Below are 12,455 nucleotides of genomic sequence, written 5' to 3' on the forward strand. Positions count from 1 at the left end.
ACGTGGAAACTCTTTGTTAGCACTCTAGATGTGACATTTTCATCCCAAATTTCCTGGAAATTTGTCAGAAGGGCTGTTTCAATGATTTCTAGCTCAAATATGAATATGGGCCATCTGGGGTCAAAACTAGGTCATATAGCCCAAATATGGAAATATCTTGTTAACACTCTAAAGGTAACATTTTCAGCCAAAATATCCTGGAATTTGTCTGAAGGGTTGTTTCGATGATTTCTAGCTCAAGTGTGATATTGGGTCATCTGGGTTCAAAAACTAGGACACAGTGCCCAAATATGGAAAGACTTTGTTAACACTCTAGAGGTAACATTTTCAGCCCAAATATCCTGGGAATTCGTCAGCGAAAGTGTTTAAATGATTTCTAGCTCAAGTTCGAATATGGGTCATCTGGGGTCAAAACCTAGGTCACAGAGCCCAAATATGGAAATACCTTGTTATCACTCTAGAGGTAACATTTTCAGCCAAAATATCTTAGAAATTTGTCAGAAGGGCTGTTTCAATAATTTATAGCTCAAGTTCGAATATGGGTCATCTGGTGTCAAAACCTAGGTCACAGGGCCCTAATATGGAAATACCTTGTTAACACTCTAGAGGTAACATTTTCTGCCAAAATATCCTGGAAATTTGTCAGAAAGGTTGTTTCGTTGAATTTTTAGCTCAAGTTCTAATATAGGTTATCTGGGGTAAAAAACGAGGTCACAACACCCCGAAATATGGAAAGACTTTGTTAACACTCTAGAGGTAACATTTTCATCCAAAATATCCTGGAAATTTGTCTGAAGGGTTGTTTCGATGATTTCTACCTCAAGTTTGATATTGGGTCATCTGGGTTCAAAAACTAGGACACAGTGCCCAAATATGGAAATACTTTGTTAACACTCTAGAGGTAACATTTTCAGCCAAAATATCCTGGGAATTTGTCAGCAAAAGTGTTCAAATGATTTCTAGCTCAAGTTCGAATATGGGTCATCTGGGGTCAAAACCTAGGTCACAGAGCCCAAATATGGAAATACCTTTTTAACAGTCTAGAGGTAACTTTTCAGCCAAATTATCTTAGAAATTTGTCAGAAGGGTTGTTTCAATAATTTATAGCTCAAGTTCGAATATGATTCATCTGGGGTCAAAACCTAGGTCACAGAGACCTAATATGGAAATTCCTTGTTAACACTCTAGAGGTAACATTTTCTGCCAAAATATCCGGGAAATTTGTCAGAAAGGTTGTCTCGTTGATTTTAGCTCAAATTCGAGAATAGGTCATCTGGGGTAAAAAATTAGGTCACAACCCCCCCAAATATGGAAAGACTTTGCTAACACTCTAGAGGTAACATTTTCTGCCAAAATATCCGGGAAATTTGTCGGAAAGGTTGTCTTGTTGATTTTAGCTCAAATTCGAGAATAGGTCATCTGGGGTAAAAAACTAGGACACAACCCCCCAAATATGGAAAGACTTTGCTAACACTCTAGAGGTAACATTTTCCTCCAAAATAACCTGGAAATTTGTCAGAAAATTTGATTCGATGATTTCTAGCTCAAGTTCGAATTAGGGTCATCTGGGTTCAAAAACTAGCTCACAGGGCCAAAACGTGGAAACTCTTTGTTAGCACTCTAGAGGTTACATTTTCATCCCAAATTTCCTGGAAATTTGTCAGAAGGGCTGTTTTAATGATTTCTAGCTCATATATGAATATGGTTCATCTGGGGTCAAAAACTAGGTCACAACCCCCCAAATATGGAAAGACATTGTTAACACTCTAGAGGTAACATTTTCAGCCAAAATATCCTGGAATTTGTCTGAAGGGTTGTTTCGATGATTTCTAGCTCAAGTGTGATATTGGGTCATCTGGGTTCAAAAACTAGGACACGGTGCCCAAATATGGAAAGACTTTGTTAACACTCTATAGGTAACATTTTCAGCCCAAATATCCTGGGAATTCGTCAGCGAAAGTGTTTAAATGATTTCTAGCTCAAGTTCGAATATGGGTCATCTGGGGTCAAAACCTAGGTCACAGAGCCCAAATATGGAAATACCTTTTTAACACTCTAGAGGTAACTTTTCAGCCAAATTATCTTAGAAATTTGTCAGAAGGGTTGGTTCAATAATTTATAGCTCAAGTTCGAATATGATTCATCTGGGGTCAAAACCTAGGTCACAGAGACCTAATATGGAAATTCCTTGTTAACACTCTAGAGGTAACATTTTCTGCCAAAATATCCGGGAAATTTGTCAGAAAGGTTGTCTCGTTGATTTTAGCTCAAATTCGAGAATAGGTCATCTGGGGTAAAAAACTAGGTCACAACCCCCCAAATATGGAAAGACTTTGCTAACACTCTAGAGGTAACATTTTCTGCCAAAATATCCGGGAAATTTGTCGGAAAGGTTGTCTCGTTGATTTTAGCTCAAATTCGAGAATAGGTCATCTGGGGTAAAAAACTAGGACACAACCCCCCAAATATGGAAAGACTTTGCTAACACTCTAGAGGTAACATTTTCATCCAAAATAACCTGGAAATTTGTCAGAAAATTTGATTCGATGATTTCTAGCTCAAGTTCGAATTAGGATCATCTGGGTTCAAAAACTAGCTCACAGGGCCCAAACGTGGAAACTCTTTGTTAGCACTATAGAGGTTACATTTTCATCCCAAATTTCCTGGAAATTTGTCAGAAGGGCTGTTTTAATGATTTCTAGCTCAAATATGAATATGGTTCATCTGGGGTCAAAAACTAGGTCACAACCCCCAAAATATGGAAAGACATTGTCAACACTCTAGAGGTAACATTTTCAGCCAAAATATCCTGGAATTTGTCTGATGGGTTGTTTCGACGGTTATTTAGCTCAAATTCAAATACGGGTCATCTTGGGTCAAAAACTAGGTCACCACCCCCCAAATATGGAAAGACATTGTTAACACTCTAGAGGTAACATTTTCAGCCAAAATATCCTGGAAATATGTCTGAAGGGTTGTTTCGATGATTTCTACCTCAAGTTTGATATTGGGTCATCTGGGTTCAAAAACTAGGACACAGTGCCCAAATATGGAAATACTTTGTTAACACTCTAGAGGTAATATTTTCAGCCAAAATATCCTGGGAATTTGTCAGAAAAAGGGTTAAAATGATTTCTAGCTCAAGTTCGAATATGGGTCATCTGGGGTCAAAACCTAGGTCACAGAGACCTAATATGGAACTTCCTTGTTAACACTCTAGAGGTAACTTTTTCAGCCAAATTATCTTAGAAATTTGTCAGAAGGGTTGTTTCAATAATTTCTAGCTCAAGTTCGAATATGATTCATCTTGGGTCAAAACCTAGGTCACAGAGACCTAATATGGAAATACCTTGTTAACACTCTAGAGGTAACATTTTCTGCCAAAATATCCGGGAAATTTGTCAGAAAGGTTGTCTCGTTGATTTTTTGCTCAAATTCGAGAATAGGTCATCTGGGGTAAAAAACTAGGTCACATCCCCCCAAATATGGAAAGACTTTGTTAACACTCTAGAGGTAACATTTTCATCCAAAATAACCTGGAAATTTGTCAGAAAATTTGATTCGATGATTTCTAGCTCAAGTTCGAATTAGGGTCATCTGGGTTCAAAAACTAGCTCACAGAGCCCAAACGTGGAAACTCTTTGTTAACACTCTAGAGGTTACATTTTCTGCCAAAATATCCGGGAAATTTGTCAGAAAGGTTGTCTCGTTGATTTTAGCTCAAATTCGAGAATAGGTCATCTGGGGTAAAAAACTAGGACACAACCCCCCAAATATGGAAAGACTTTGCTAACACTCTAACATTTTCATCCAAAATAACCTGGAAATTTGTCAGAAAATTTGATTCGATGATTTCTAGCTCAAGTTCGAATTAGGGTCATCTGGGTTCAAAAACAAGCTCACAGGGCCCAAACGTGGAAACTCTTTGTTAGCACTCTAGATGTGACATTTTCATCCCAAATTTCCTGGAAATTTGTCAGAAGGGCTGTTTCAATGATTTCTAGCTCAAATATGAATATGGGCCATCTGGGGTCAAAACTAGGTCATATAGCCCAAATATGGAAATATCTTGTTAACACTCTAAAGGTAACATTTTCAGCCAAAATATCCTGGAATTTGTCTGAAGGGTTGTTTCGATGATTTCTAGCTCAAGTGTGATATTGGGTCATCTGGGTTCAAAAACTAGGACACAGTGCCCAAATATGGAAAGACTTTGTTAACACTCTAGAGGTAACATTTTCAGCCCAAATATCCTGGGAATTCGTCAGCGAAAGTGTTTAAATGATTTCTAGCTCAAGTTCGAATATGGGTCATCTGGGGTCAAAACCTAGGTCACAGAGCCCAAATATGGAAATACCTTGTTATCACTCTAGAGGTAACATTTTCAGCCAAAATATCTTAGAAATTTGTCAGAAGGGCTGTTTCAATAATTTATAGCTCAAGTTCGAATATGGGTCATCTGGTGTCAAAACCTAGGTCACAGGGCCCTAATATGGAAATACCTTGTTAACACTCTAGAGGTAACATTTTCTGCCAAAATATCCTGGAAATTTGTCAGAAAGGTTGTTTCGTTGAATTTTTAGCTCAAGTTCTAATATAGGTTATCTGGGGTAAAAAACGAGGTCACAACACCCCGAAATATGGAAAGACTTTGTTAACACTCTAGAGGTAACATTTTCATCCAAAATATCCTGGAAATTTGTCTGAAGGGTTGTTTCGATGATTTCTACCTCAAGTTTGATATTGGGTCATCTGGGTTCAAAAACTAGGACACAGTGCCCAAATATGGAAATACTTTGTTAACACTCTAGAGGTAACATTTTCAGCCAAAATATCCTGGGAATTTGTCAGCAAAAGTGTTCAAATGATTTCTAGCTCAAGTTCGAATATGGGTCATCTGGGGTCAAAACCTAGGTCACAGAGCCCAAATATGGAAATACCTTTTTAACAGTCTAGAGGTAACTTTTCAGCCAAATTATCTTAGAAATTTGTCAGAAGGGTTGTTTCAATAATTTATAGCTCAAGTTCGAATATGATTCATCTGGGGTCAAAACCTAGGTCACAGAGACCTAATATGGAAATTCCTTGTTAACACTCTAGAGGTAACATTTTCTGCCAAAATATCCGGGAAATTTGTCAGAAAGGTTGTCTCGTTGATTTTAGCTCAAATTCGAGAATAGGTCATCTGGGGTAAAAAATTAGGTCACAACCCCCCCAAATATGGAAAGACTTTGCTAACACTCTAGAGGTAACATTTTCTGCCAAAATATCCGGGAAATTTGTCGGAAAGGTTGTCTTGTTGATTTTAGCTCAAATTCGAGAATAGGTCATCTGGGGTAAAAAACTAGGACACAACCCCCCAAATATGGAAAGACTTTGCTAACACTCTAGAGGTAACATTTTCCTCCAAAATAACCTGGAAATTTGTCAGAAAATTTGATTCGATGATTTCTAGCTCAAGTTCGAATTAGGGTCATCTGGGTTCAAAAACTAGCTCACAGGGCCCAAACGTGGAAACTCTTTGTTAGCACTCTAGAGGTTACATTTTCATCCCAAATTTCCTGGAAATTTGTCAGAAGGGCTGTTTTAATGATTTCTAGCTCATATATGAATATGGTTCATCTGGGGTCAAAAACTAGGTCACAACCCCCCAAATATGGAAAGACATTGTTAACACTCTAGAGGTAACATTTTCAGCCAAAATATCCTGGAATTTGTCTGAAGGGTTGTTTCGATGATTTCTAGCTCAAGTGTGATATTGGGTCATCTGGGTTCAAAAACTAGGACACGGTGCCCAAATATGGAAAGACTTTGTTAACACTCTATAGGTAACATTTTCAGCCCAAATATCCTGGGAATTCGTCAGCGAAAGTGTTTAAATGATTTCTAGCTCAAGTTCGAATATGGGTCATCTGGGGTCAAAACCTAGGTCACAGAGCCCAAATATGGAAATACCTTTTTAACACTCTAGAGGTAACTTTTCAGCCAAATTATCTTAGAAATTTGTCAGAAGGGTTGGTTCAATAATTTATAGCTCAAGTTCGAATATGATTCATCTGGGGTCAAAACCTAGGTCACAGAGACCTAATATGGAAATTCCTTGTTAACACTCTAGAGGTAACATTTTCTGCCAAAATATCCGGGAAATTTGTCAGAAAGGTTGTCTCGTTGATTTTAGCTCAAATTCGAGAATAGGTCATCTGGGGTAAAAAACTAGGTCACAACCCCCCAAATATGGAAAGACTTTGCTAACACTCTAGAGGTAACATTTTCTGCCAAAATATCCGGGAAATTTGTCGGAAAGGTTGTCTCGTTGATTTTAGCTCAAATTCGAGAATAGGTCATCTGGGGTAAAAAACTAGGACACAACCCCCCAAATATGGAAAGACTTTGCTAACACTCTAGAGGTAACATTTTCATCCAAAATAACCTGGAAATTTGTCAGAAAATTTGATTCGATGATTTCTAGCTCAAGTTCGAATTAGGATCATCTGGGTTCAAAAACTAGCTCACAGGGCCCAAACGTGGAAACTCTTTGTTAGCACTATAGAGGTTACATTTTCATCCCAAATTTCCTGGAAATTTGTCAGAAGGGCTGTTTTAATGATTTCTAGCTCAAATATGAATATGGTTCATCTGGGGTCAAAAACTAGGTCACAACCCCCAAAATATGGAAAGACATTGTCAACACTCTAGAGGTAACATTTTCAGCCAAAATATCCTGGAATTTGTCTGATGGGTTGTTTCGACGGTTATTTAGCTCAAATTCAAATACGGGTCATCTTGGGTCAAAAACTAGGTCACCACCCCCCAAATATGGAAAGACATTGTTAACACTCTAGAGGTAACATTTTCAGCCAAAATATCCTGGAAATATGTCTGAAGGGTTGTTTCGATGATTTCTACCTCAAGTTTGATATTGGGTCATCTGGGTTCAAAAACTAGGACACAGTGCCCAAATATGGAAATACTTTGTTAACACTCTAGAGGTAATATTTTCAGCCAAAATATCCTGGGAATTTGTCAGAAAAAGGGTTAAAATGATTTCTAGCTCAAGTTCGAATATGGGTCATCTGGGGTCAAAACCTAGGTCACAGAGACCTAATATGGAACTTCCTTGTTAACACTCTAGAGGTAACTTTTTCAGCCAAATTATCTTAGAAATTTGTCAGAAGGGTTGTTTCAATAATTTCTAGCTCAAGTTCGAATATGATTCATCTTGGGTCAAAACCTAGGTCACAGAGACCTAATATGGAAATACCTTGTTAACACTCTAGAGGTAACATTTTCTGCCAAAATATCCGGGAAATTTGTCAGAAAGGTTGTCTCGTTGATTTTTTGCTCAAATTCGAGAATAGGTCATCTGGGGTAAAAAACTAGGTCACATCCCCCCAAATATGGAAAGACTTTGTTAACACTCTAGAGGTAACATTTTCATCCAAAATAACCTGGAAATTTGTCAGAAAATTTGATTCGATGATTTCTAGCTCAAGTTCGAATTAGGGTCATCTGGGTTCAAAAACTAGCTCACAGAGCCCAAACGTGGAAACTCTTTGTTAACACTCTAGAGGTTACATTTTCATCCCAAATTTCCTTGAAATATTTGTCAGAAGGGCTGTTTCAATGATTTCTAGCTGAAATATGAATATGGGTCATCTGGGTTCAAAAACTAGGTCACAACCCCCAAAATATGGAAAGACATTGTTAACACTCTAAAGGTAACATTTTCAGCCAAAATATCCTGGAATTTGTCTGAAGGGTTGTTTCGATGATTTCTAGCTCAAGTGTGATATTGGGTCATCTGGGTTCAAAAACTAGGACACAGTGCCCAAATATGGAAAGACTTTGTTAACACTCTAGAGGTAACATTTTCAGCCCAAATATCCTGGGAATTCGTCAGCGAAAGTGTTTAAATGATTTCTAGCTCAAGTTCGAATATGGGTCATCTGGGGTCAAATTCTAGGTCACAGAGCCCAAATATGGAAATACCTTGTTATCACTCTAGAGGTAACATTTTCAGCCAAAATATCTTAGAAATTTGTCAGAATGGCTGTTTCAATGATTTATAGCTCAAGTTCGAATATGGGTCATCTGGTGTCAAAACCTAGGTCACAGGGCCCTAATATGGAAATACCTTGTTAACACTCTAGAGGTAACATTTTCTGCCAAAATATCCTGGAAATTTGTCAGAAAGGTTGTTTCGTTGAATTTTTAGCTCAAGTTCTAATATAGGTTATCTGGGGTAAAAAACGAGGTCACAACACCCCGAAATATGGAAAGACTTTGATAACACTCTAGAGGTAACATTTTCATCCAAAATATCCTGGAAATTTGTCTGAAGGGTTGTTTCGATGATTTCTACCTCAAGTTTGATATTGGGTCATCTGGGTTCAAAAACTAGGACACAGTGCCCAAATATGGAAATACTTTGTTAACACTCTAGAGGTAACATTTTCAGCCAAAATATCCTGGGAATTTGTCAGCAAAAGTGTTCAAATGATTTCTAGCTCAAGTTCGAATATGGGTCATCTGGGGTCAAAACCTAGGTCACAGAGCCCAAATATGGAAATACCTTTTTAACACTCTAGAGGTAACTTTTCAGCCAAATTATCTTAGAAATTTGTCAGAAGGGTTGTTTCAATAATTTCTAGCTCAAGTTCGAATATGATTTATCTGGGGTCAAAACCTAGGTCACATAGACCTAATATGAAAATTCCTTGTTAACACTCTAGAGGTAACATTTTCTGCCAAAATATCCGGGAAATTTGTCAGAAAGGTTGTCTCGTTGATTTTAGCTCAAATTCGAGAAAAGGTCATCTGGGGTAAAAAACTAGGACACAACCCCCCAAATATGGAAAGACTTTGCTAACACTCTAGAGGTAACATTTCCATCCAAAATAACCTGGAAATTGGTCAGAAAATTTGATTCGATGATTTCTAGCTCAAGTTCGAATTAGGGTCATCTGGGTTCAAAAACTAGCTCACAGGGCCCAAACGTGGAAACTCTTTGTTAGCACTCTAGAGGTTACATTTTCATCCTAAATTTCCTGGAAATTTGTCAGAAGGGCTGTTTTAATGATTTCTAGCTCAAATATGAATATGGTTCATCTGGGGTCAAAAACTAGGTCACAACCCCCCAAATATGGAAAGACATTGTTAACACTCTAGAGGTAACATTTTCAGCCAAAATATCCTGGAATTTGTCTGAAGGGTTGTTTCGATGAGTTCTAGCTCAAGTTTGAATATGGGTTATCTTGGGTCAAAAACTAGGACACAGTGTGTAAATATGGAAAGACTTTGTTAACACTCTAAAGGTAACATTTTCAGCCCAAATATCCTGGGAATTCGTCAGCGAAAGTGTTTAAATGATTTCTAGCTCAAGTTCGAATATGGGTCATCTGGGGTCAAAACCTAGGTCACAGAGCCCAAATATGGAAATACATTGTTAACACTCTAGAGGTAACATTTCCTGCTAAAATATCCTGGAAATTTGTCAGAAAAGTTGTTAGCTCAAGTTAAAATATGGGTCATCTGGGGTCAAAAACTAGCTCACAGAGCCCAAATATGGATAAACCTTGTTAACACTCTAGAGGTAACATTTTCAGCCCAAATATCTTGGAAATTGGTAAGAAAGGTGGTTTAATGATATCTAGCTCATGTTCGAATATGGGTCATGTGGGGGTAGAAAGAAAGGTTGTTTTGATATTTTTTAAATCAAGTTCGAATATGGGTCAGTTTTTGTTTTTGTAATTTTATTTTTTAAATCATTGAAGGTACCAACTTCAAACTTCATGAACTGATTCATACTAAATGGGTCAGTTTGTTTTTATTGTAATTTTATTGTTTTAAAATCATTGAAGGTACCAACTTCTAACTGCATGAACTTATTCATAGTAAACTTTTTGTGATGAGTTATATAAATCCAACCTAAATATTGTAAAAGTTATTGCCCTTTGTATCTTTTCTAAACAAATACATATTTGTCATGTGTTTTAAAAAAACTGGACATATAATAGTTCCACCTATGGTGTATGGAAGGGCAGACAGGCATCACCCAGTATGTAGTCCGATCAATTACTTTTGAATCCTTTTCCCAATCATGACCAAATTTGGTCAGAATGTGTATAAACGTGTTTGATAATTAGCAAAACTGCTGTAGTTACCCGGGAGTTATTGCGCTTTAATCATAGAAATTACCTAAAATTGCTCTTGTCCTATCAATAAATTTTTAAGCATTTGCCCAATTATCACTAGATTTGGTGAAAATGTGAATGGGCATAAAACATCAGAAAAGCTAAATCTCTGTTATTGCCCTTTAATTATCAACAAGTCTATAGCACAACGTTTTACTGAGGTGAGCGATATTGGGCCATGTTGGCCCTCTTGTATATATTCCAAGCGGTTCAGCATTGTTTTGTTCCCAAAGTTCAAACATGCGCCAAAATAAAGTGTAGGTTAGACGGCGATGCTTTAACAATGTTTGATATAGCTTATGGCACACAAAATGTTAACCTAAATAAAACGGTTATTTAGTGCGATTCATTTTTATGGAAAACATATTTTTCAGATGAAAATTCATTTAGACAGGCGCACGAATAGTATTCCACGTCGAGACGACGTCGTATATCGGCACAGACGTCAGGTTCATACGTCGCCTCGACGTGGGAATTTGTCGATTTTGGTCGGAGACGACATTACCAGAAAACCCCGTCGAGCGACGTCGTACCGACGTCGGATGTTTGCTGGGAACTGATTACTCATTTCAGTCTTGTTTTAAAACATTTCAGTGAACCAAAGCATGGTTATACCATCTGTTTCATAGTTATTTCATGCTGTATCATTGTTTGGAGTGACCCCTTTGATAAATCTAAGGAAAGAAAAAAAAGTACTAGAAAGAAGCACCATGGACGTTGAGTCGGTTATTCCACAACCACCGAATGCCATCACATTCGAAACCGTATGTTTTTAACAACAATAAAAAGATGAAATTGTGATCGGTTTCGATTGCTGTGGTTTGTTCCTGGCGCAATTTAAATTATGACAATGTGGAAAATCCTATGATTCGGCAGGTGTATGGTACGGATAACTGTTGCACGGACTTCCAGTCAAGTGAGTTATCGCGTTGTGTTAAGATAAGAGTTACAAGTTTTCTTGTAAAAACTTGCAGCCCAACTCATTTATTCTTTTTCGATTGTTTACAAGTGTATGTGTAAATATGTAACTTTAACTTTTTAAAATTGTTAAAAAAACTACAGAAATTAAAAACACCGTGCAACCAGCGTTACCAAGCAAAATCTGACAGGTCCAACACATCCTACATTGTTACAATATTTGTTTCAAAAAAGACACCCTCAATGAAAATATTATACTTTTATAATAGCAAACATAATCAAAACACACTATAAATAAGATATTTCCTACAGACGAAAGCTGTCTATAACCATTTATCTTCTTGTTTTTTGCTGTTTAAACAACTATTAAAGCTCGCGGTTCATACTTGTCATATAAAATGTCGTTTTTTCCCTACTGCATGGGGGAAAAGGCGATATTGTTGAGGAAACCAAATACATAGTGGACTCAATAATATAAAGAGGTCATATTGCACCTATCCTTGTGAAAAAAGTCATTTTCTAGATTACTTTACCACCACGATCCATCGGTATCCAACCACTAGCCAACGTTACCTCCACCGCTTCACTTCACAGCGATTGGACACGGTGTTTAAATGTTTAAAGTATATTTTGTTTTACAATTTCGAAACAGAGTAAAATAGGTATATCATAAGTATTTCAGATGCATAACCAGAGACGGGGGTATTGGTGCCAAAAATGAGCGAGTCCCTAAATTGACATCATATATTTCTTGGATTTAGGTTTGCACACAGTCGCAAACAGACGTCAAATGATTGGCTAAAAACTATGAACTGTTTGAATGTGTGCAAAGTATAATTAAAAAATAAACACAGAACTCATATCGATCATGTCACGTTCAGACTAGTTTAAAAAAGATCACGCAGCTAAGGTATAGCCTTACCTGTTGAAATTGTTTTTGAACTGTTGACTGCACTGATCAGTGCACGCATTCTGTGCGCCTAATTCTTTCACTATTTGTCCATGAATGTGTTGAAGTTTGTCCTCGGTAAATGGTTCCAATGCTTTACCAACCTTTTTAGTTACAAGAAGACACGAAATATAATTCCTATTCCGTTCATTTTTCAAAAATGTGTCTAAATTTGCCATGTTTGTTAGTCAGCTGTAACTATTTCCAGATTTGGTTTCATTCAAACATACTTAAAATCATGAGCACGAGAGATTTTAAATTATGTTCAAAAGTTTAAATAAGTCCGAATACTTTTAAATTGAGGATATATAAACTATTGGTTTGAGCCATTGTCATGACATCCGGTTCTTTCAAAGCGTGCGTGTTTAAATGAAAAAAATGCCTTCAACATTGGG

At 37.1% G+C, this 12,455-nt stretch overlaps 1 protein-coding gene across 2 annotated transcripts in view; it reads right to left on the reverse strand.

The window, feature by feature from the left end:
* LOC128238448 (uncharacterized) overlaps positions 1-12,455 on the reverse strand; it is a 53,832-nt gene extending 41,377 nt beyond the window's left edge. The window contains exon 1 of one of the 2 annotated variants that reach the window (XM_052954377.1): positions 12,034-12,455. In XM_052954377.1, the coding sequence (XP_052810337.1) occupies positions 12,034-12,239 (206 nt within the window). In that variant the 5' untranslated portion in view covers positions 12,240-12,455. The remainder of the gene's footprint in view (positions 1-12,033) is intronic. The other variant, XM_052954376.1, reaches the window with a different exon arrangement.

The sequence above is a fragment of the Mya arenaria genome, chromosome 6 (genome assembly GCF_026914265.1).
Source record: "Mya arenaria isolate MELC-2E11 chromosome 6, ASM2691426v1".
Lineage (NCBI taxonomy): Eukaryota > Metazoa > Mollusca > Bivalvia > Myida > Myidae > Mya > Mya arenaria.